The sequence below is a fragment of the Actinia tenebrosa genome, unplaced genomic scaffold, assembly GCF_029948245.1.
Source record: "Actinia tenebrosa isolate PJP-AT-01 unplaced genomic scaffold, QUT_ActTen_1.0 PGA_scaffold13__45_contigs__length_12533684, whole genome shotgun sequence".
In the NCBI taxonomy this organism is placed as follows: Eukaryota; Metazoa; Cnidaria; class Anthozoa; order Actiniaria; family Actiniidae; genus Actinia; species Actinia tenebrosa.
The window spans coordinates 1-24,919 of NW_028292573.1; the positions used below are offsets into that span (position 1 = coordinate 1).

Genomic DNA, 24,919 nt, shown 5'->3' on the forward strand with positions numbered 1-24,919 from the left:
GCGGAATCATAATGCCTATCTTTCCCAAAATGTGTGAAAATATGGACAAAATCTATCAAAACATGGGCTATAGTTCCGAATGCCTTTTTGTTTTGTATGCCCCCAATGGCAAAAATGACCTATCTTAATACCATCCTTCATAAATAATGCCTTATCTTTCCCAAAGGTGTTAAAATGTACCAAAATCGAAACAAAACCATGGGCTAATAGTCTTCATGCCTTTTGCCCCCCCAAATTGGCCAAATGACCTTTTTTTTACAATCAATCTTCAAAATAAGCATATCTTCCAAAAGTGTGAAAATGAGATCAAAAAGTGTTACCAATAAAAAATACATATTAAAATGATTCCCTGTTCATCCTTTACTTCGAAAATTCCTTGAAATTTTATTGTTCGTAATCGAATTTCTGAACTACATTACTATTAGACTCTAAATTGAAGGAATCAAGTAATCTCTTTTTTTTTTGTTATAATACACGTAACGGAACTCTTTTTCATTGATTCTCTCTGAATGATATTTTATTGCCTTGCTTGTCTCGCGGTGCCGCCTTCATTAATATCATCTAATGAATGACATATAGCGCAGGTAGGGGGGGGACTCGCGATTCGATTCCAAGATATACGGGTTTCCACTCGCGGATTTACGAAGACGGTAGCAGCAGCATTATCGCAACTGAGGTTGAAATATCTATTAATATACGATGCAAAACAATGTAAGAAGTTCGTAAACGACTTTTTGCATAATTTGTCTAAGACCCTAAAGTTTCAAATCGTACCTAAGCCAGCACCCTTTTGGGGGGTGTTGTGGTAAAAAAATGCAAATAGACGATGACCGTTCACTCATCAGTGTTTACGAGTGTGGTAAAAATATTCGTAAATGCCGTACCAAATGCTACCACAAGAGACAATATTTACGGGGGCCAAATGGAGTCGTAAGAAAACGCCATATAAGAGATTAAATTAAACTTACTCAGGACTGGATGAGTCATATCCAAGTTTAACATCGATATATTTAAGCGACGACGAAGTAAAGAAGAAAAATCATAGACCATTTAGGAGAAGAGCCAACCAACCCCGCAAAGTCTACGGAAAACGCTGACAAAAAAATTAAAACTAGGGAAATATTTTTTACAAAGCTATTCCCTATCTTTTGTCTGAAATTACCGGTAAGTCTATTCCCGAGGTTTCTGATATGACAAAAGCCGAGTGGATGTTTTGTCGGCTGATAAGGATATTCCTTATTACCTACCCTGACTTAATCTACGAAATATTTTACGAAATTGACCCCAACCACCCCCTGTTACGGATGGATTGTCCAGAAGATGTGAATCTTATGGCTAGATGAGCGAATAGCTAAATCTTATGCCATAAGATGAGCGAATAGCAAAATCTATGGCTTATGCCATAAGATGAGGCGAATAGCATAAATCTTATCATAAAGATGATTAATTAGCATAAATCTTATGGCATAAGATTACGCGTAATTTCCAGACTGACGTTCAATATGTAAATAGATCCTGTCACATAGCTTTTTTTTCAAGCAGATATTTACTGAGCAAGCTTTCAATTCTTTGAAGCTCTTCTTTCGCTTCTTGGTAAATCTTTTTGCGAGATTCCTCGGAAAGATCTTTTACGACTGTTTTTTTTATTCCTTATGTCCGTCTTTAAAAATTTCTCGTATGTTTTGTCTTCTTCGGCCAGAATAAGCGAGATTCTACGTCCCGCGTCATCTTTCTGTCACGCAAAGGCCTTTGAGACAAGAGCCGGTCATATGTTTACTTTAGCCCTAGATAGAGCTATTGTCGTGTCATGCTTGGATATTTTCGTGGATAGCTTTTCATAATATACCCCGTAGCAACAGCCGAAATGAATACCACACAAGCTGCCGCCAACAACGCCGGCCAAAGGAACTCCAACGATTATTCCCGCGCCCAGTAAGCGAAGTCAGCAACGCCAGAGCCGTTAAACAACACAACAGATATGGATCCTGAAGTTATCGCAATCTTATGTAGCGTACTCCGGGCTCTAACGTATTTTCTCTAAAAAAAAAAAAAAACGTTCCCATTGCGAAGTAGGGCTATCCCCATTTTCTCGTTGTCTCTGTTTGCTGCGTCCCCTCCATAGTGCCTTTTCCGCCTTACCGCGCATCTTCCTATCTTGCCGGTCCACTATCCTGTCTAAAAGGAAGAAGCCAGGATTAAGTTCGCTTTATTCAGACGAACTTAAAGTTTTCGGCTTTAGTTCATTATGTATAGTTATTATAGGGAAGCATCGTGGTCCTGACTGGGTCACATCTAGGGGATTTCTCGGCGGAGGGTGGGGTGGGTGGGAGGATAACGGCCTTTGGGTCGGTACGTGGGCATGGGGGTACGACGCTTTTCGGGGGGGGAATAGGGGGCCTGCACTGCCTCTTTTTTTCCTTCATTGAGGAGCAGCCACATCACGACAACCGGGATTACTGGAACTGGAGGGCCTTTAGAAGATGTTTCCGCATGCAGACCCTAGTAAGTTCGAAAGGAGACCCGATGGGATTTACTATAACGGCTCTAGGATGTACAGCAACGAGGATTGAAACCTACGCTGGTCGATCAGATAGACTCTCAGCTGAAGCATCCTAAGCCTAAACCCGTGCAAGGTTGGTCAAAGGAATTATTGCTTGGCTACCAGTACTTATCCGATACCCCACAGTTACGTTTAATGAAATCCAAGCTTGGATTTGACATTGAACATGCGGATTTCTAACAAGCATTTCCTTTCCGTTAAAGGTGCGAGATATCTTCAAAACGTGCCCATTATTCATACCACCGCTAAGGAATCTCATGAATGGTTAAGTGGTCCTAACATGCGTTATTGGCCGCAGCAACTAACTTTGCGGTTGGTGTGCCACCAGCGGCTGCGGTGTAAGTGCGAAGTTGATGAAGAATTCGATATTTATGTTTCACTTCCACTTTACCGTCCGAAGAATACTGCATGAGATGGGTGTTATTGCGCTGCCGGGAGATGCCGCGTTTTATCCAAGAGATAACAAATACAGCGTGCCGGCTTATGATAGACTTTGTAAGGAGTTTGGTGTTGTAGGGAAGGATTTCCGATGCACTACGGGCGCTAACAATGGGCTGGGGCATATTTGGGCTTATTGGGGGATTGGTGGGCACGAGCTAAGCAACAGGGAAGTGCATACGCTGCGGTTGCAGTGGGACACTGGGTATCACAAAGAAACTCACGACAGTAGCACCTTCTTTGAACCAAATGCCAAAACCACTAAGGAAGTCAGAGACGAACCTCTGTTCAAAGACGAGGGCGGTAAGTATGCAGGGGCTAACCCGCTGATTATCAAGATTACCAACGACGAGCAAACGAAGCAATACTTTAATTTCATACCCCCAGAAGGTAAAGGACTAACCAAAGCCGGCCTTGCCCGTTTGAACCGCAGCATAGAAGCTTACGTGTATTCCATCCTTGGAGCTCAGGTAAACACCCGATCGAGTATAGTGGGGAATACCGGCGCCGCAGAAGAGACGCGAGCCGAAGCCTTGATCTTATTCGAAAGTTCGATCTTGGAGGGCGACATTAGCAAGGGCGTACAGCGTTACCAACTAGCTATACAAAATTCTAAGGCGAGGTTGGACTATGCAGTAGCCCCGGGTTGTTGGTTAATGCCTAGTAATTTATCTATAAATACTGGTTCTGTAGTAGGATACAACAACAAACTTCAACGAGCTACTAAGGATATGAAGTTTGGGGTGAACGACGTGAACTCTGACACTCTTAGCAACATCCCCCATTTCGTGGAGAAGTCAAAAAAGTCGCATGAAACGAAGCTACCCGTAGTTAAGAAACCATCAAAGAAGGCCCTGCCTGCGATACCTGAGGAATATGACCATAACTTACTAAAGGTCGGCTTAACCGCTGCAAGCATTGGTCTGAGCTATTATATATGGCGATGAACAACCCCTACGTAGCTGGAGTAGATTGTGTTTATACGACTTACACAGGCGAGAAAAAATACACCCAGGCATCTTGGGTTGATGTCACGGGCATGTCCGTGAATTTGAACTACTCAGGAAAGAAATTGATCCTTTGTAGTATTTGCATTGGCACGAGCAGCCATGCCAACGTGGGCTTTAGGTTCCTGGATGAGAATAGCATACTGCAGCCTATGCGTACGAAAACGAACAACAGGGAGCCTGCGCATTTCTCCGTAGAGCCGCCAACGAATAGCGCTGAGAATCTTACGACTTGGACTTTTCACATGGTTGCTGATTGCCATGGGAAGGTAAAGCTGCAAATACGCGTAGACGACACTGGGAGCGTTTGCGTAAATAGCATAGAAAATCAAAGGGATACGACCTATAACCACGAGACCATAAGCACTCTTACGGTGCTTAGCCTTTAGGCCTGAAATATATGAATCCGCATTGGAAGGAAGCCCATTACACTTATTACTTAAGGGATGGGCGGTATACTGATCACGCCTGGCTTGACATTGGGATGTGGGTTGAAGTTGGAGGTCTTGCGTTGATCGTTTGTAGCATTAACGTTACCTCGGGGCGGGCGGGAATCATAGGGTTTAGGTTGGTTGACGAGAACGATGAGCCTTTAGCCCCTCATAGGGTATCGACCAACAATCGAAGTCCTACTCATTTCTCGGCGCAGCCATATCCATTTAGTAACGAGGCGTTTTTACGTAGCCACGTTTCAAATGGTAGTCAATTGTAAGTACGCCAAGTTACAGATTTACCCCGACGGTAGTAGCAATCTTGGTTATTATGCTTTCGTAAATAGCACGGACGGTTACGCTAACACCCCCGACAGGACCTGGCATCATAAGGTTATTAGTACCATGACTGCCATACCGCTAGTACCGCATTATCAAGGCGGTGCGAATACTATCTTTACTTATCCCCAGTCGAGGACGCCTCGCGCGCCTGACGACGATAAGCCTGATATAATATACGAGGATAAGATTAACCCTGCATCTTCTTCAGGAGTACCACCCCAATAGCGACGACCAAGATCCAAATGTTGTTGCCCACAAACTTTAGCAGTTCTCCGCCGGCCCTAAGTGCCAAGGAAACAACCGAACCCAGCAGCCCAGGAAGACCGGCTGCCATCTTTTTTCCCAAGTCCGTCAGCCCACTGCCTAATTTCTTTACGCCCGCGCCCGTAGCCTTAAGCGTGGATAGGATGACTCCTACTACGCTCAAAATAGCAACCGCAAATGCCAGCGGAATACCATACTTCACCAGAGCTCTTTTTACCTTTTCCTTGGTGGTAAGCCCCAGCTCTTTTTCCAGGTTGTCCTTTTGCGCCTGTAATTCCGCGACTCTTTCCTGAAGGATTTCTACTTCCCTTTGAGCTGCCTCCCTTTCTTCCTCGGTACGAGTTTGGTCCTCGATTACTTCTTGCTGCCGCTCTATTTGCCCCTCTAGGTCTTCGATGGCCTGATCTCTTTGCCGAAGTTGCTCTTCCATGGTGTTAATTTCAGCCATTAACCGCCGCCTTTCCACCAAAGAGCCAGCTATGGTAGTTTGTAGGTTATCGGTATCGTCTTTAATTAAGTCTAACTCTTGCAGGGCGAGGTTAAGCGCCCTTTGAGTTTGATTTCTTTCGCGTCGAATTTGGGTTCTTTGGTCTACCAGCTCCCTTATTTCTTGATTTTTAAATTCGACCTCCCTCCTATGCGCGTCGGCAAGCCGCTGGTTTTGCTTCATGTATTCCTCCTCCCTTTCTTCCAACGTTTCCCGCAGCGCTTCCACTGAGGCGCCAGAGCTTTGGGCTTCTCCTAAGTCCTCCCGTGCTTTGTCTAATTCGCGTAAAGCCTGATCCACCTGATTTCCTATTTCTTTTATTCTTTCATCTTGATGGGCGGACTTCTTTTCAGCATCGGCAAGTAGCTGACCTTGCTTTGCATATTCTACATCTTTTTCTTTTAACTCCCTTTGCAGCTCCGCGGCACGTTTTTCCGCGTTGGTCCTTTCGGTTAAGTTGTGCAGCCTTTCTAACAGGCTTCTAGTAGCACGCTGAAAGCCTCTTAATCTCAAGACGTCACCCCTAACGTTGCCCTCCTCATCAAAGAGGTTTTGCGGTTTTGTCCAGCGGTCTTTGTCGGGAAATCTTAAGTCTTGGACGCTTATGAGGACTTTGTTTCCCTTTTCCGTGAGCTTTACGTCGTCAGCATCAAAGTTGTCGTAGCGCAGCTCTAGCTCCTGCTTTGCCCACTCTACGGTTTCCCGCGCGGCTGCTTCCGGCTCGCCCATGTTTTGAAGCTCTATGTGCTCACGCGGAAACGTGTACTCGCGTGCTTTGGGATGTCTTAGGGCCTTTGCAATCCTATCCCTTAGGGAATCGTCGACTTGTTGGGTGGGAAGCAGCGGTTCTTCGTCACCGTCGTTAATGTCAGCCTGACCTTCCTCAGTGGTGGGATCGAAGTCGGGGTCTGTTCCTTCTACTTCCATTATATATGATAAGCTCAAAGTTAAATCCCAACGTATTACCTAAGCAGGTTGGCGGACTGAAAGCAGAACGCACCTTTCATCGGGTCACATTCACACCTTCTAGCGCAAAGCCGGGGGAGACGCTGTACGTAGGCGTGCCCCGCCTAACGGATAACCTAGTATTGGTTCCTGGTACCTTGGCTTTAAGGTTTGACCTAGCAATACAACCAAGCACCAAGGACAAGCGCTATACCGTCAATAATGTGGGTAGGAACCTCGTCTCTAAGATGAGAATCAAGTTCGCAGGGGAATCCCTCTTGCATTTGAATAGGTACGACCTGTACACCACGTATAAGGATCTGTGGCTAACAGCCTTTGACCGTGCACAAAAGATAGAGCAGGGAATTGGAAGCGTTATCCTTCGTAAGCTTCGCAGCGATACTAACCCCGCGCCTACGGACTCCAGTGGAGCAACCGCAGTAGCAGACGCAACAAGGGTAAAGACCGCCTATGGTAGCAAGTACGTTATCCCTTTGGATTTCGAAGTAATTACGAACCATGGCGCGTATTACCCCAGACAGTTATCCGAGTTGCAGTTTGAAGTAACGTTAGCAGACACCACGAACGTTACAGGAGGAATGGACAGCGCAATCAGTGGAGCTGTGGATCCCTATTCTATCACCAACTTAGAGCTATAGTACGAAACGGTGTACAGCGAAGAGCTGGCCCGTAGCGCTGGCATGGAATACAGCTCCGGTAAGGCATTCCTTTATGACCACGTAGTGATGTATAAGACATTTAGCTTCTTGGATAAGACGGATGAGGTTATCAACCAAAGCATTAACCTCCCCCGAAGAAGTCTCACGGGGTTAATGCTGGTGTTTGCTAAACCCTACGAGGCCGGTAAGCGCGACTCCGAAGCCTTTCACAACCCTAACATTACTAACGTCGGCGTGAATATTAACGGGGTTCCAAACAAGGTTTACTCCCAGGGGATAAAGCCCGCAGACGTGTACAGGGAGGCAAAGCGCAAGTTTGGCGACCAAATTAGCCCCGAGGAATTCTTTAATGATAAGTACGCGCTGTGGATTGATATGCGCACCATTAACGACGAAGACCTACATGGTCAGGGTTTACGTCTAGTAAATACGCAGGATGGCATAACATTGGAGATCAAGCGCACCAAAAACGCCAGTGCGGGCGACGGTGATAAGATAAACTGCTACGTTTTCGTGGTATCGGACGCGCAACTGAGCGTAGAAATGAATCAGCTAAAGAGCGTTGCATATTAATGTTAAAATATTTCTTAAATATACAATGCTTCGCGTATTTGAAAACAACGACACCAAACTGCAATGCATAGTGCAAGGCGAAACTTTGTACTTCAAAGCAAAGGAGGTGGCTTTGGCGTTGGGCTATGAGCGCCCTAGAGATGCAATTAGAGCACACGTATCTGAGAAATACCAGAAAAAATGGGTTGATCTACAAGGGGCTGCGAATCACCGCTCCTTTACTACGCAACCAAATGCCGTGTTTATATCCGAACCTGGTTTGTACGAACTGATATTTAGCTCCAAACTACCCAAAGCTGTGGAGTTTCGTGATTGGGTCTTTGAGGAAGTCCTACCCGCGCTAAGGAAAACGGGTAAATATGCAATAGAAAGGCGGTTTGGCGGCCCAAAGAAGTTAGTATTCAAGATCGAAAATGAAGCCGACCTACACGCGAAGGTCGTCGACTACACACGTAGGTTTTACCCCGATTTCATCATAGCGCCGGGTCTTGGCGAACTTCAAGATTCAGACAGCAAGCGAATAACCTGCTGGCGAAAAGGCTACCAAGCCGGTCAACCCGACCTTTTAATCCTAAATGCGCATAAGAAATACCGCGGGTTGTGTATTGAGTTGAAAACCCCAAAAGGAAACGGCGTCTTATCCGCGAAGCAATCTAAGAAAATCTCACAGCTTGACGTAAATGGTTACCTAACGATGGTTAGCAACGATTACGACATTATCTGCCGTGCCCTGATGGATTACGCGGATGGCATTCGTATTCCCTGTAAGGGCTGTGTAAAGCGGTTTAAGTCCTACGCCACTTTGAAAACGCACCTAAAGATATTCCATAGGTATAATGAAGCTCAGCTTGACTCACTGGCGTGATCTTGTCCACGGTAAAGCATACGAAATAAAAAATTACGTCGTCTTCGAAGACATCGACCGTTTACGGTTAGTCCTCAAAGACTTAGAAGGCAAGGAATATTCCCTTTGGGCGCCGGATTGCGTGCGGTACGTAATTCAGGGCGAGGAATTCACCCACTTACGCAGCTATGGTAAGGTAAATGGCCGATGGAAGTTTGACATTGAAAGAAGAGTCACTCCATCTCCTCTTTGTAGTTAAGCGCCCGCTGCGCTTTAGGATCCGCGGAGCACCAATGCCCCACAAAGGATCCTTCGGAGAATACCCTGTCGCAATGAAGGCAGGTGTATTTTTTACGCGGTTTGGGTATCGGTATGCAGTCGGCAGGTAGTTCGCAAGTAATACAGTCCATATATTGAAAGGGCGATTAGGAATCCTCCTAAGAAGGCGGCTGCGTAGGCTAGCATATACCTTTAAAAGGGGTCCTTATATTTATTAATGTTTCTTCTTTTCTTATTGAGTTCTGCATACCTTCTACAAAAGGGGTCCTTATATTTATTAATGTTTCTTCTTTTCTTCTTAATAAACAATCAAAGAATATTAATAAATATAAGAGTGTGTTTTGAGACTCTTTGCGCAAACTAAGGACGCCTTTTCCTTACCTCCATGTTTTGAGCATGCCAATCATCAAAGCGATCCAAGTACTCCTTAAAACCGCGGGGATGATGCTGCGGGCACAAGCACTGCCAGATATGATCATCTCCTTTCCTTAAGCCGCCACACGCGTCACAGGGCGCACTCCAATACTCTGCGTTCTCCCAGCGCGTACCTTCGGCGCGGTCGAACTCCGTAAAGCGTTGGTCTATTTCTTTCTTACGAAGAGTTAACTTCCTTATGGTTTCCGCTGGGCAACATCTCGCAGCGATATCACCATGCTCCTCGCATACGACATCCAAATCATAATTACCACGACATCTATGTTGATGCCATGCGTCGGTTAAGAGCTCCCCACAGCGCGCACACACATCCTTTAAACACACCCTATTTTCTTGGTGGTATTGCAACATTTGGGGCGTGCTAAAGAGCCGATTGCAATCAGCACAGCGTCTTTCCTTAGACTTCAAACACACCCTTCCTTCCACGTGATATCGCAGCGCCTGTTTACTGCTAAACTGCCGGCTGCAAGTGCCACAGGTGGTGACGTTATCCACCTCTTTAAAACATACCTTCTTTGTTTGGTGATACTGCAAAGCCTGTTTGCTACTGAACTCCCTGTCGCAATCCTTACACTTCATTATATAATAAGAATTTATTAACCCTTATAAGGGATACCGCATGAAGTCCTTAACGGAATCTTTCGCCCAGCCCGCCATCGTCAAAAGCGCACCAAACCGTTCTGCGCGCTTCAGACCGCACATTTCATCGTACAATTCCTGCACGCGCTCTTTCAGCCGATCGATCTCTTCCCTTTGCATTTCTATGGTGTCTCTTTTATCTTTTGCGTCGGTGGCAATCCTTCTTACTGCGTCCACTGGGTCCATCGTATATATAATGGATCCGAACCATATTCCCTGCAATGCTCTGATAGTAGGACCCACCGGCTGCGGAAAGACCTAGTTCGTCGTGGAGCAGCTATTAGGACCCTTTAGATACCGCTTCGACTACATCGTGCTATTATGCCCCACCTACGTGAATAACCGCACCTGGACGGGCATAGGAGTGAAAGATGACGACTTCTTTGTGGACATACTGGATCCTAACGAGTTATCCAGCCATCTTAAGTTCTGGCATAAGCAATTCCCTAAAGATACGCAAACCTTGCTCATACTGGATGACATTGCCTGTGGGGATGATGTAAAAAGACGCACCTCCGAATTAGTGAAGCTCGCCTTTAGCGGCAGACACGACAATATTAGCGTTTGGTTGCTCTCGCAGCAGCTTACCAGCGTCTCTAAGCCTTTTAGGGAAAACATAGGCTCACTTGTCGTATTTTATACTCCGAGCAAGTCTGACATGGAAACCATCTTAAGCGACTACGGCGGTGAGATATCCAAGGAAAAGTTGCATGAATACATGCGGCATTTAAAGACGCACCAACATTCCAAGATGATCTTCTCTTTGAGGTTTCCCTACACGGTTGGAATCTATGATTCCTAATGTATATGGACATTGAGCAGCTCTTAGATGAAGTCCCCACGCAGTTAGACGAAAGTAACCTTAAGGAACAACTCAACATCCTTGTGTCTTCGGGGAAGTGTAAAGAAATGATAGGTAAGGAACGTACCCATGAGCAAGTTAACAAGTTGTCAGAAGAGGAAGTTAAAAAGTTCCATAAGAGGTACGAGGCCGCCCTTGCAAGTAAGACCACGGACGCCGTAGCAGACTCAGCCATTAAGCTGGCCACCAAGCTCCTTGGACTTGCGCTGCCCATAGACGACGTGGAGCAACTGCGGAAGGACATTAGCGAGGACTATGTTATCGCTCAAGAACTTAAGATAACCTGTGGGTGGTTGTCTTTGAAGTGCGGTAAGTTAATGGCAGTCGCCTCTGCGGCACTTCACGTAGCTCAGCACGTCGACTTGAAGGAGGTACTGGTGTCTTGGAAGGACTTCAAGAAGGACAGAGAAGTCGAAAAGGTCTTCCAGGCGGCACTTGCTGAGGTACCTGATCAAGTCGCCTCAAGTACTTAGTCAAGTCGTCCTTAAGTACTTGGTCAGGTCGCGCCCAGGTTATTTCCAAGTCGTCCTTAAGTACTTAGTCAAGTACTTATCAAGTCCTTCAAGTCCTTAGATATAAATGAGTGAACCAGAGTCGTAGGTAGAGCAGCCCCAAGAGGAGCAAAAGATTACCAAGGTTAAATCTCCAGGCAGAGTTGCTGCCGGTAAGAAGCTCGCGGAGATGAATAAAAAGAACAAAGCCAAAAAAGAAGAAAAGGTGGAGGAAAAAGAAGAGGAATCCTTCATTAATCCTGGGTACGTCATTGGCGCGTTAGGAGTTGCTATAGCAGCAGGCAGCCTTTACTTACAATGGCGGGCTACGAAGCCAAAAGTAAAGTGGGAGGCCGCAACATATCACGCACCTGTGGAACCGGCTGTTAGAAAAAGTAAGATCCCTGAAATGGAGTAGATTTATCACCCGCGGCGACCTAGATTTTCCTTCTCGCTTTGTAATATAATGTCAACCGCGTTATTGAAAACTGTTGAAGAAGCAGCTATCATTACTTCCATCGTTGCGGGTATTGGTTGGGTAGGTAAGAAAGTGCTCAAAGAAGACTTTACTGAAGACCCAAGCAAGAGCTTCGCTAATTTTGCTAAGATGACCGCTGCCGTAGGCGGGGCTATCATGGTAAAGGATTACCTACGGAAGGAAAAGTACCTCCCTACGGTGTAATATATAATGGCTAGCGTGGTCGCAGGTGGAGTTATTGCAGCCTTAGCATTCACTGGAGCTAATTATGGTGGTCAGTATTTGGATAGATTAGTTAGAGGCGACAAAAGCGGAGAATTAGCCACCGAAAGAAAGAGACACGACTTAGCGCTGGAGAAATATCAAAGGGACGTGGCAGCTTGGAATGAAAAAAGACAAGCTTACAGGGATTGGTTGGACAAGAACTACCAAGACAAAATGCAGGCAGACAAGAACTTCGAAAATACAGACTACGCCTTTAAGCTCTATGCGCAGGCGCACCCCGCGGCATTAACGGGGTTAAGAAAGCCTCAGTTCAAGAATTACTACCAGCCTTCTAAGAAACAAAAAGACAATGAGCTGGTCTTCGTAGGAGTCGCCGGGCTGGCGGGAGGCGTAGCTTTGGCGTATCTGCTCTAACGAAGGGGACTTGTCCCCTGTAATATATGATCGTCTTTTTGGAAAGCGACAAGAATAACTTTACCACTTATCTGAATCCCCCCATTAAAGCCCATAAGGTTCGGCTGGTTAGTTGTTCTTTGTACAATTCTTGGTATAATCTAGTCAATGGCTTTGTCGTCGGAACTTCCGGCACCAAGCCAAAGTTGCCAGATTCCCATTACACCCCCATAACACTGGCTAAGGAGCTAGCAAAGCATGGATATACTCTTACCACAGGATTACCCCATGAAATGAAATTCAAGAAAAATAGTGGGAGTGCCCATCTAAAGGACAGTTCATTGGTAGAACTCCTGGGCCTTACTAGTACCACGATAAATAGCGGCAGTACATATGATGTGAAATGGAAAGTCGCATCCTCTTATGAAGTCTATTGCGATTTGGCCAATAGTTACAACAATGGAGAAAAGTCTTCTCTTATGTCCAAGTTTCTGCCCAAAGGTAATCCATTTGACTCAGAAGAATACACTCCCATTTCTTTGAGCTATGATTTGTCTAATTTAGTAGAAAGCATAAACATCACCATTAAAGTGGACGGAAAGACGGTGGATTTTAACGGACGTAAGATCAATCTTGTCCTGGAATTCATATAATGGGCCGCGTAGAGGACAAACTCAAGAGGATTTACTATGGGCCTGAAGGCTATTGGAAAGGAGCGTCGGCCATCAAGAAACTCGCGACCGCGGCCAGGGTATCAGAAGAAACGGCTAAGAACTGGCTAAGAAAACAAACCCTCTGGCAGATCTATCTTCCCGTGCCGAAGTACATTCCCAGGCCCAGCTTCACCGTAAATACCCCCAATGAAGTTTATCAGGCGGATTTGCTTTTCTTACCGCACGACAAGGTGAGAAAAAAGACCTATAGGTACGCTTTGACCGTAGTTGATGTCGCAAGCAGATATAAGGACGCCGAACCCATAACCAGCAAGGATTCTGGGGAAGTCGCAGAAGCCCTAGGTAGGATTTATAAGCGCGTCTTGAAATGGCCTAAGCTGCTGCAAGTGGATGCGGGGACAGAGTTCATGGGCGTGGTTACCAAAACCCTGAAAGACCACGACACTAAGATTAGGAGAGCTGAAGCTGAGTACCACAGGGGTCAGAGCATCGTCGAAAGATTCAATAAGACCCTGGCCGAGCGTCTCTTTGGGTACCAGTATTGGAAAGAGCTGGAAGATCCCTCCAAACGCAACAGGGAATGGACTCAGAGGCTCCCCCAGGTCGTCGCGGCTTTGAACAACGAGGCGGCCAGGGCTACGGGAATAAAACCCAAGGATGCCATAAAAAAGAAACACGTGGAACACAAGTCCTACGTCAGAAGTTCAAGGGCGGTCGGACTGAAGGAAAAAAAGCTCCCCCGCAACATAGTGGTCAGATACCTCTATCAGCCGGGGGAACTCGAAGGTGGCAGTAAGAGAGCCACGGATCCTAACTGGTCCCTGGAAACGTATGAGATTTCGAAGTCCGTCACCAAGGAAGGGCAGCCCGTGTTGTATTACCTAAATGGCCCAAGTCGCGGATTCGTCAAGGAAGAGCTGCTCATAGTCCCCAAAGACTCAGAGTAGTGCTGCTCCGCGCGCCCGATTGCACTCTAGGCATGTCAGTCTTACATTGCCTCTGCAATGCCCGCGTTTATTATTTATGCGATCCACGGAGAACTGTTGATCGTCATTTGGGTCAAACCTCCATAGTAGAGGTATGTTACATCTGGCACACCTTGCCCCTTTCTCATAGACGTCGTCCACGCATAGGTCAAACTTTATCCCCGCATAGCGGGGATCTTTGCTCTTTTCTTCGTCGTGGCGCTTGTAGCGAAGGAGCTTCTTAGCAATGTTCTCTTTGGCTACTTCTTCGGGGGTGCGGTCGTAACGCAGTTGCGGCCCCCAGGCTCTTTTTAACTGTTTGGCATACTCCACACGGCTTACGGCGGTGTAGATAAGGTTGCTCCAACACAGCCGCTGGTCTATGATCCATAAAGTTTCTTTTATGGTAAGCCCCTGCGCACTATGGACTGTCATGCAATAACCCAAGCGCCAGTCTGGATGGGAGGTTATTTTTTCCACCTTTTCTATGGGCACCCAGGCTTTATCATGTGTTACCGCATTTTGCAGTTGGATGTCGGTACCAGGTACCCAGACGTCTCTTGTTTGCATGCGGGTGTCGTGGGGTTTGTAGCAAACAGGTACGGGATGCGTAGGGAAGCGCTCTCGGTGTATATTTAACAAATCCTTTTGTATGCGAGACTGCGCTGCGCGTTTGCTGCTCAGCACCAGATCCTTTGGATGCCATGCGTAAAGGAAGTCCTCGTATTTCTTCGCTCGTACCCTCTTGCGTAGTATCTTGTTTTGTTCCGCGTCACTAAGGCCCCGAAGTTCTGCTTTCAGGTTTCTTATTTGATCCTTACTGCGGTAGTCGGTGTTAATTTCTTCGGAGTGGTCTACCATTTCTTTTAACCATTTATGGGGCATCTCTCCGGTTATTGGAGGAGGCTGGCAAGGATCTCCGGCGAATATCACTTGACACTTTCCACGGAGGAATTCTACAAATTCCTGCAGGATTTCTAAAGGAACGGTGCAAATCTCATCCCAAAGTATCACCGGGGGTATGTCGTGGATGGCTTCTGGTACCCACTTTTGACCATTCCAGCGGAAGAAGCTGTGGTAGGTCTGCGCGTCGTAACCCATCTCCGTTAATTCTCTTTCCAGACGGTGCGTTGGCGTTAACACCTTTATCTTTGGAAAGAGTTCCAAAACCCTGGTAGTTTTACCACTGCCTCCCGTTCCGTAAAGGTAAGAGAAGCGTTGGTAAGAGATTGGGTCCGCAACCGACGGTAGAGGCTCCCCGGTTGGTTCCACGCTACCGTAAAGATGTTCTCCGTGATATTCTACACGGCCTCTCCATGCTTTTATCTCCTCATCTTTGACGCGCCATTGGCCACTTTCTGCGAGTTCATCGGCAGTGTAGAATTCCTTCATCTTCTCTAACACTTCTGGCTTTACATACAAGGAATCCGTGGCTACGCGTGGGATGTCCTCTTTGTCAAACCGTAGCAGCATTGCTAAGAGATTGATGTGCGCATATGCTAGCATGCTGGCACGCAGATGGTAATACTGTGGTCGATGGTCTTGGTAATAACACAGCGCATTCCATTTCTGTTCTTTTTGACCTTCTATGAAGTAGTCCCATTTCTCTACGGATACCATTGTTCCTTGGTCATGTGCACGTTTTATGAGGAAGCTTAGCTCACCGGCGTCTGTTATTAAGCGTCGCTGCATGTGTTTTTCGCCTTCTTTTGCGCCCTGTGTGAATTTACCTATGACCACACGCGCTGTGGGGTTGTGCTCTGGAAGCCATTGTGTAAAGGCGCTATGGCAGAGTATGGCTTCATGCGCTGTGTATTTTAAAAGCTTGCGCTCTTCGAGGAACTTCAGTAGGGGTATGGGTATCCATTCTTTCTCCTGCAGGTGCTTCCCATACCACGCGTAAATTATGGGATGTAAGTCTTTTGCTAACTCCCAGGTGGTCAGTCTGATGAACCCCGTTGCTGGGGCGTCGTAGTAACCCGGTAGTGACACCCTAACGAATTGGGAGTCTGGATGTCCGTAACGGTCATAATACTCCTTACAATCCCCAAGGCCTTTGAAACTGGCGGGGTAACAGTGTTTCATATCCAACGACACGTACTCGTCTTCGTTGTACTCCATATTCCAAAGACCGCCGTGACCGTGTTCTACGCAAGCTTTGGAGATATCTTTGAACTCTTTTGGGGTAGGTTTCCAGCCGTTCCTTTTCTTCGCGGCTAAGAAGTCCAAGCCGCGAGAGCTGAGCACTTCGTCTGAAAAGTCCTCACCAAGGGTTTCGCAGGCGCTTTTAATGCGTTGATGTTCCACTTCTGGTCGGTATAAAGTACCATCTTGCGTCATGAATTGACATCCTTCTGAATCCATTAACCAAATAGAATTCTCATGAACTAATTCTGTCAATGGGGAATTCTTATAGACCTTTGTCTCCTTCTTTCTTGGGAACCTCAACTCCCTCCACGCGTGCGCGTCGTGTTGGTAAATGACTATGGGAGCACCTTTGCCTTCGTATTTATGCGTTCCTGGGTAAATAAAGCCGTCGGTGATATCTTTCACATGGATTCGCCTTCCTAACGTGGTTTCCAACTTCTTGATGTTTTCGATGGTTCCTCCAGTTTTACGAGTAGAATGCTCCCATTTCCTGATGGCTTCTCTTCTTTTTGGCGTAAGCTTACCACCCCGAGAGGAATCCTCGAAAAACTCCCTAACCAGCTTCCCAACGCAGTTACCAAGATGTCGCATTGGTTTAAGCTTCTTAACGTCCGGCTTCTTAATTTCGTATGCACCGTAGATGACCACGGTAACCGGGTAAGCGACCTCGTAGAAGAGCATGTCTATTCCCTCAAGTGCTCCCGGTCGTGTGTGCTTATTCAAAACGAACAGGTTCTGCTTACCAGACGCTCTGATAGGATTACGACCCTTTTCTATTATCCACTCACCGTCTAAGTACTTTACGAATGTCAACTCCAAACGGTAGTCACCGGCCGGCATTCTGTTGATTATCTTTTCAGCCATTTTGTGATTCATAGTTTTGTCTGTCTTTCCCTCCATAAATGTAGCGAAGACAAAGTCAGCGTCTGAGTTATCCATCACCTGATTTCCGAGCCTGCGCACAGTTTTGTTTTGAATGTCGTTGATGGTGGCCATGTATATCTAAGGAATATTTTAACCTCCGTTTGCGATACCAAAATACCCGTAAATCTGCTGTACCCGTCTTCGTAAATCCGCGAGTTAAACCCGTATATCTTTGGCATCGATCGCGAGTCCCCCTACCTGCTGCTTCCATTTCCGTATTTTCTGTTCTGTACGTTGACATCAATATTATCTGTACTGGATGTCCTTTTTCTACATGACAACAATCAGCCTTTCCCTCCACCGTTTCCGCCTCTGATAAACGTTATTTCTTTGCTCATCGCGATTTTGGAAATTGTGCCACTTCATTATCCTATAATACAAGTATTGTTTCCCGGGATAGTGCTCAGAAAGAACACCGGAAGAGACGCATGGAGTATACTGGAAACAGATCCACGTAAATTCTGGTACCTAATAACAGGCGACACCCCTTGGTCTCTGGATAGGGTTGCGCAGGTAGTTTCTCATGAAGTGGTAAAGCCTCGTATGCTACCAAGGACTCCTATTACTGATAGACAACGACGCTGTCTTTTAGATGTACGCAACAGAGTACTGCTTGCTGTCATTTGGTTGAGAAGCTATCCAACATACCATTATCTTGCTCACATATTTGATATCAGTATAAGTACTGTTTCCGAGGAGATATATCATGTTGTGCCCATCTTATTTTTAAAATTTCGATCCTTCATCACATGGCACAACTTAAGGAAATGGTCCTCATTTATGGGGTATTGGAATCACTTTCCAAATGCAGTGGGTTCGATAGATGCTACTATACATCGCATACGACACCCATCGGGGAGACTTCAGGCTGAGTTTTATCGAGGGGACAAAAAAGTCCATTTCATGTCAACCCAGTTGGTCATTGATGCCGATGGTATGATCACCCTTCTTGTTTCAGGCTTTCCTGGACATCTAAATGACAGTAGCACCTACCGGTACCTCCCAAACATTGGATTTGGAGGTCAGCTAGGATTACCAAGACATGCCCGAATTCTTACCGACGGTGACTATCCACTGAGAGCTCCTCTCGTGACTCCTCACAGAATCGCAAGAACCCGCCGCCAACAAAGGGCAAACCGTCATTTACGACGTTTACGTGTGAAAGTTGAACATGCCATAGGGTACTTAAAGATCTATAAGTCCATTGGACAGATTTTTAGACAAAAACGGTCGTTTCTACCGATAGTAGTTAGTACTTGTGGGTTTTTAAGTAATCGAAGGAAACTCTTCATTCGACGGGCTAGGGCACTCTAATTGCAGGCTGCATGTAATAATACACTGTAGTATAATCAATACTGTAAGGCTTGGGATGGGTTGAGGTAGCTATAATATAAAATGATCTTGTTGTTTCAGTTCAATCTAGCCATAGTTAATCGAGGGGACCCTCGATTAACTATAATCTAGGGATGGAGTGATTTTACTGAACCTGTAAAACAGAAACTAATAGACACTAAGAAAAACAATGGAAATAGTGTTTTATTACTAATATGTAATAGACTGTTGAACTATTCCACAGGTTAAGCAAAACCACTCAAATAATTTGATATAGGAAATAAAACCAAGCACCAGTACGAGAAAAGTACGAATTAAGCAAATTATAACACGTGCTGAATCAGTGTGCATTTTGAAGTGGACCATTATCTTTAAAGTCTTGTAAACGGTAAAACATTTGATAGTCCATTCCTGTTAAAGAAATGTATCGCAGATGCTTTCCTTAGTTTATGATATAAATATTCACGTGACACAAGCATTTGAATAATTAAACATTAATGCTAGCACAAACCGCTTGAAAAGCTGATGAGTCGCTGGAGTGGATTCTTTCATGACAATCCATAATTTATCGCGGTAACAATGCTGGAAGTTAATTTTTCTCGCCCCTATTCTTTCCGAATTCTATTGTTATGAAATACTTAGAAAAAAAGACAATGCATGGCAATAAAGATATTGCCAAATCCACGAAAAGGTCACTAAATCGGAAAACCCTAGAGTCGTTTTCATATGACCGTGAAAGAATAGGCAAACTAATAGTTAGTAGTAGACTCTAAACCAATGATTTTCTTTTGTTCTTTATCAACTATTAGACCTTTTATGTATAAGACATATGTCTCATGTCTGGTTTTGACCCACTTTGTGAAGTTCGTCCTAGAATTTAATGAGCTCAGGAAACAAAAGCCATTGTTTGGCGAGTAAATTAAATAATGGTATATCAACGCCTTTATCTCGTATCGCCTACCCGAGTGAGACAAAGGATATTATTATATAGATATCGATGAAATATGAAGGTAGTCATGACAACAGTGATATCTTCACATGTGACGGATATGATATCTTCACTGTGTAGAATGTACGAAGGTTTAGGACACCGGGTAAGTCCTCGTATTTCGCTCAACGATATCTATATAATAAACAGAACATTACATGACCACTTGGAGATACAAATTTTATCTTCTCGTGTTGAATATCTGTCAGTCGTTCACTGCGCTCACTCGTGAGATATACCATCAACACTCGAAGATAAAATTCGTATCTCCGCGCGCCCATGTAATATCCTCTATGTCAAATAAAGGAGACGACTAATGGATTTTTTAACCTTTATTTCAAGAACAAGACAGCTTAAACTACAAAATATTTAGTGCGTATTAATGATGAAGGTCATTTGCAAAACAGAACTGACTTTTTTATCGTGGCAGACTCATGAGCATTGTTCCCTTTGTGAATGAGGGTTTCAGTGTGAGAGAATCAGGGAAAAAAAAAAAAATTCACCCCACTACAACTTATGACTGAAACCGGTATTTCAATATATTGAAGCTGTTGTTTAATACGTATTTTGTAAGAAACGCAATCTCCGATTACTCAAGGAAGCGCAGCAATGTATAACGATAGGGAGAAAAGCACGAGGGTGCCTCCAACGTTCAGAAATGCAGCGATACGTTTTAAAGAATCCTATGGCGTGTTCCACTTTAATCCGACAGCTAGTGAGCTCCCTGTTTATCTCCTGTAGTCTTGGGTTTCCATTGACTTGGGCTCTTCTTTTAGGTTTAATCAGAGCAGGATGGGGAGGATAACCGTTGTCAGAAATAACATGGCAGCCAGCAGGTAGATCTAGAGCACACTGCGGACCAATCCTTGGCATCATGTTAAATCCATTAGTGTCGTTGAGATGTCCGGGGAATCTAAAAATGTAGGGAATATAAAACTCAGTAATAAATCTAAAGCAAAACCTGGACGCATAGGCTGGCTTCACACCCACCGGACGAATTTTTAATCGTTCACTTTTATGATATTTCAGCAATAAATATCATTTCCAAGTTTACCAAAATAAAACAGTAGTAAGTACTTACGCAGCCGAACAATGAACTATCATCCCATCTGGAGTAACGATGATGTGGCTTGACATGAAGTGTTTCTTTTTGTCGCCTCTATAAAACATTGCCTGTCGTTGAGATGGTCGCCATATTGGATGAGTCGTTGCATCAATTATCCCAACACAGGACGGAAATTTTTTTCCAGTGCCCCAGCCAACCTCTCCACTCTGCTAAAGCTGGCCAAACGACTTGTCGCGAATATTTCTCAAGTAGAAGAGGAACTATTTCTTGTATTGTTTTGCTTACATATGTAATGTCCACTTTAAACATCATGGCCAGGGTTTGCATTCTAAGACATCTTCTAAGCCAAATAAACACTAGGAGGAGTCTGTTTGTAATATTCAATCTTTGAACTCGTATCCTGCGACGGACTCTGTTGCAACGGTATGTCCTGTCGTGCAATATTATTGACATTCGCATGTCCACAACGACCTCACCAAATGTCTGAAGTGTCTCGCCAGTTAGATACCAGAATTTAATGGGAAAGCTAGCAATGTAATGGTAATAGTCACGGCCTCCATTTGGTTCTGCGATTCCTGTAAGGCCAAGTCGATCAATGACATCATTTGTTTTACACATGTCCAAAACGCGAATAATACATATCAAGACGAAGAAGATTTGACTGAAAAGATGAAACGGGAAAGCTGGGAAGTCATTCCCGGCATCTCGAAGCTTCAAAAATTGGAGGAGAGCAAAGTAAGCCAGAATGAAGAACGTTGGCAAAACCGGAGGCGGCATCTTGTTTAGAGCGATTGTTGAGAATTAGCTTTTCAGAAGATACAGCGTAGTATTCACGAGATTATATGCAATTCTGCTATCGTGTGTGCCAAAAATGCATAGGTAAGAGCATTGTATCGTGCTTGATGACAATAGCGTGAATCTACAATCGAGTAATTTCTCGGCTTCGGATATTTAACCTTGGCAAAAAATAATTAGCACATTATATTGTTCAAAGGTTATAATGTAGTTTTTGAACAAGTTGTCACCTCGTGCATGAAGCTCGCTTTAATGCATGACACAAAAAGGGACGAGAAATAGTGCGAAAAAGATCTGATGCTGACGCAGGTAAGACTTTGTCAAAGGAGGTTCATATTTTGTAATGACACCATAATAGGGGGTGTAATTGTTTACACAACTTTTAGGATATGATTGAGCAGATTTGTCTTTGCATTTCTCTGTTTTGTGCAATATAAGAAAGAAACTACACATTTTTTTACAAGTGTAAGTCTGAGAGGCTCAAAGGTATGTTCACACTTAATTCTGTATAAATACCGCCTGGAGTTCATGTGTGTGGTTGAAGTTTCTTGGCTCCATGGAGGGAAGAAACATATTTCTCGAAGCTGCTTTTGCGGGAGAGCCTGTAGTGAATCCAGAAGACCATGTAGTGAATCCAGAAGACCAAGGAGACAAAGAGTTGGAAAGGCTGGAAAGGATTTTCTTTACGCCAAAAACCAGGCAAAAGCGAAAAGCAGACCGCGATAAAGGCAAGTCTAGCAAATCTGAAATAAAATCCAAAAACAGAAACCTCGAGCTACAGCTGGTAAGGGAAGCAGTGAACAAAGTTGGATGTCTTCCCAAACGAGTACTTAGTTACTTTGAGCTTATGGCCGACCAGCTCGGTCCTGTCGAAAAGGCCTACTATACATCCATTGGCAAGGGAACAGGGCCAACTAAACAGACGGCACTTAGGCGAATAGGAAGAAAAATAAAAGAATGGCAAGTCTCGGGGTAATTTCTTGATATACCAATTGATCATTCTGACTATAAATTCTTATTACTTTTAGTATTAATGTAGCTAATGAACTTGGTTTTTCCTTAATTTTTTAGCAACGACAAACCATCAGTAAAAGACCCGGAGGATGTATACGAGAGTAGTTGTAGTGAAGAATCTTCGCCGATGGACATCAAAAACGATGCAAAGTGTACCTCGAAAAGAAAAGAAGACTATGGAAGGGACGGCCTTTATCTTGTTGGGGAAGATGAAAAAAGTAAAGCCTCTGATGCCAGAAAGTACACGGAGACCACAACCAAAACGGAACGTTCGAGATTTCTTAGTGAATTTGAAGAGGATGAATTGATTGCAGAGGAGGAAGAAGGTGAGATGCTATCCATCAGTTTCATTGCCGTCATCGATATTATGTTCTTACGTAAGGCTTCAGAATAAGCACGAGGGAGTACGGCTCTTTTGAGTAATTTTCGGGTTGGGGTTGTGGGTCAGACCTAAAGTTATTTTTCATATATTCTTGCCTTTACCATCTAAGGCTGAGTGAAAGAATTTAAGGCTGAATTATAAATTTTGGATCCATACCATAGTTGACAAGTTGAAACTTCGGGGTTAGTTGGCTAGTTGGCACGTAACACTCGTCGGGTATCTTTTCGGGTGTACAAACTGGAGTTTTTCGGCGTTTCCTGGTATCTTTTAGGGTATCGAAGTAGGACTCCTATCGATATCCCTTTTTTGCACTTAAAATTAGTTAAGGCGATATAACTGACTCATCATCAAACGCACAATTTAACAGCCATTTTGTAATTTTTATGTTTGTATTTCCTATGGGTTAACATTCTCCCGAAGTCATTTTCTATATGCTGAGTAGATTTCCTGAGTAGAGTTTTGAAGCTTTTTACGATCGAGCATATCCAATATTTGATTTGTAGCCCCAATACAACGACTCAACCCGCATTCATCGCACGCGGTGTTATTCATTTAAACGTGGTGTATTCTTGTCCCTATTCTTACAGCTGGAAAGGGAACAGAGAAGAAGGAAAAGAAGAAAAAGAAGAAAGATAAACTAGATGAGCTTATGGCAATGATGCCTACAATGACGGAGGCTGTAACCAAGGCGGCAAAGGCACATGAAAAAGCCGTTTCAAAGTGGCAAGGGTTGTCGATCTCTGACTCTGATTAGCGAGTTGGATGATACTATACAGTCAATTCAAAAAAAGTTGTCGTCGACCAACTCAAGCCTACGCGACAGGACCGAAAGGAGCTCTGGGTAGCAATCATTGAAGCCGAGTTGACTACGTAATTTTATCTGACTAGTTATGCCTGGTTTACAGCACGAACCTTAGTAGGCGAGCGGGAAGTGTTGGAGGAGACGTTTTTTTAATGCCTTCATATTTTCGAAATTGTGAACTGAATCATAACTACTTTGTTTTTCTTTCCCTAAACCCAAAGACATGCATTTGATGGATTGTTTCTCGCCATTATTATTTTATTACTAGCGGGAACAATTTATTCAGAACGAATATTTTACCGCTTCGGTGATTTTTACCCATATTCCTTTCGATCCAGTCGCGTAGGCTTGAGCCGGTCGACGACAACGTTTTTTGAATTGACTGTATATTGACGTGTTATTATTGTTCACAATAAAGTTTTTCTGTTCTCTTTGTTTGCCTGGCGTAATGTCATTTTAAGTGTTCATATTTTTGCTCACTATTTATTTCAAACATTAGAGTTCACGCACTAAACCCGTGAAACAAATACTAACTTTAAACAATATAAAACTATGATTAAACAAAAGAAAACAAAAGATTCGGTATGAAATAGTACTAATTAGCACTATTTATTGTTCACGGGTTTAGTGCGTGCACACTATCATCGATGATAATTTTATTATCCATGATATAATTTGCTAACTGGAGCGTTTATCCACAAACGGGAGCTGCCTTGATCCCTTGGAACTTTAAACTGAGAAACCTTAGCAATTCAATTGATCATGACATGTATTAGAATGCAATAACTACGAACAGCTAAACAACAAAATCGTGAAAGTGCACAAGAAAACCATAATATTTTTATTATTGGTATTTTTCGTCGTTTGGGAAAATAAACCTTCAGAAGACACTAATTCCATAGTTTTCTTTCGTGCTTGTTTGTCTTTTCACTTTCTGTGCATGAATGTTCAGGGGATTCAGTAAAATCGTTCTACTGCGGCGCGTGTATGCATAACAATAGATGACTTAAGTGGGTCAAAACCAGACATGAGACAAATGTCCTATACATAAAAGGTCTGTTACAAACTAAATGGTCTATTTTCTTTCACGGTCATATGAAAATCACTCTAATGAGTTCATTCAGTAGAGTGCACGCACTAAAACCGTGAACATTAAATAGTACTAATTAGTACTATTTCATACAGAATCCTTTGTTTTCTATTGTTTAATTATCACTATTTAGTGCTAAAAATTAATATTTGTTTCACGGATTTAGTGTGAGCACTCTACTTTGGACATATATAAGTTGCATTACTCGGGCTCGACCCGAGTCATAAAATGCTGTTCGTGTTTGTACGTCAAATCTGCAATTGGTCAATAATGCGCAGGCGCTACCGCTTAGTGGAGCGAAGGCTCAGAGTTTTTCGATCACATGTCGTTTCAGCTTAGTTATACGTATTCTCGAAGTGTTATGGC

The 24,919-nt window shown here is 44.2% G+C and overlaps 3 protein-coding genes across 3 annotated transcripts; 2 read left to right on the forward strand and 1 right to left on the reverse strand.

Moving 5' to 3' along the window:
* The first annotated feature begins 17,864 nt into the window (after nucleotides 1–17,864).
* LOC148911522 (uncharacterized) lies at nucleotides 17,865–18,398 on the forward strand. The gene has a single exon (XM_089029131.1). It carries the CDS (start codon nucleotides 17,865–17,867, stop codon nucleotides 18,396–18,398), a length of 534 nt encoding a protein of 177 aa, XP_088885257.1.
* A 1,561-nt stretch (nucleotides 18,399–19,959) lies between these two features.
* On the reverse strand, nucleotides 19,960–20,755 carry LOC148911523 (uncharacterized). Its single transcript, XM_089029132.1, has 2 exons — nucleotides 20,486–20,755; nucleotides 19,960–20,317 (listed from the first exon to the last, which is right to left on the reverse strand). Exons 1-2 carry the CDS (start codon nucleotides 20,572–20,574, stop codon nucleotides 19,960–19,962), a joined length of 447 nt encoding a protein of 148 aa, XP_088885258.1. The 5' UTR covers nucleotides 20,575–20,755.
* A 1,066-nt stretch (nucleotides 20,756–21,821) lies between these two features.
* On the forward strand, nucleotides 21,822–23,517 carry LOC116286560 (uncharacterized). The gene is made up of 3 exons (XM_089029133.1): nucleotides 21,822–22,237; nucleotides 22,337–22,605; nucleotides 23,249–23,517. The coding sequence occupies exons 1-3, from the start codon at nucleotides 21,822–21,824 to the stop codon at nucleotides 23,413–23,415; spliced, it is 852 nt and encodes a 283-aa protein (XP_088885259.1). The 3' UTR covers nucleotides 23,416–23,517.
* The last annotated feature ends 1,402 nt before the right edge of the window (nucleotides 23,518–24,919 follow it).

What these genes read in the sequence shown, in the direction of transcription:
- LOC148911523 (XM_089029132.1), bottom strand. Translation starts at nt 20,574, where the DNA reads ATGTTTTATAGAGGCGACAAAAAGAAACACTTCATGTCAAGCCACATC. An exon ending in ATAGTTCATTGTTCGGCTGC is followed by an intron (nt 20,318 to 20,485) that starts GTAAGTACTTAC and finishes CTACATTTTTAG; the next exon opens with ATTCCCCGGACATCTCAACG.
- LOC116286560 (XM_089029133.1), top strand. Translation starts at nt 21,822, where the DNA reads ATGGAGGGAAGAAACATATTTCTCGAAGCTGCTTTTGCGGGAGAGCCT. An exon ending in AAAGAATGGCAAGTCTCGGG is followed by an intron (nt 22,238 to 22,336) that starts GTAATTTCTTGA and finishes TTAATTTTTTAG; the next exon opens with CAACGACAAACCATCAGTAA. An exon ending in GATTGCAGAGGAGGAAGAAG is followed by an intron (nt 22,606 to 23,248) that starts GTGAGATGCTAT and finishes CTATTCTTACAG; the next exon opens with CTGGAAAGGGAACAGAGAAG.
- LOC148911522 (XM_089029131.1), top strand. Translation starts at nt 17,865, where the DNA reads ATGGGGTATTGGAATCACTTTCCAAATGCAGTGGGTTCGATAGATGCT.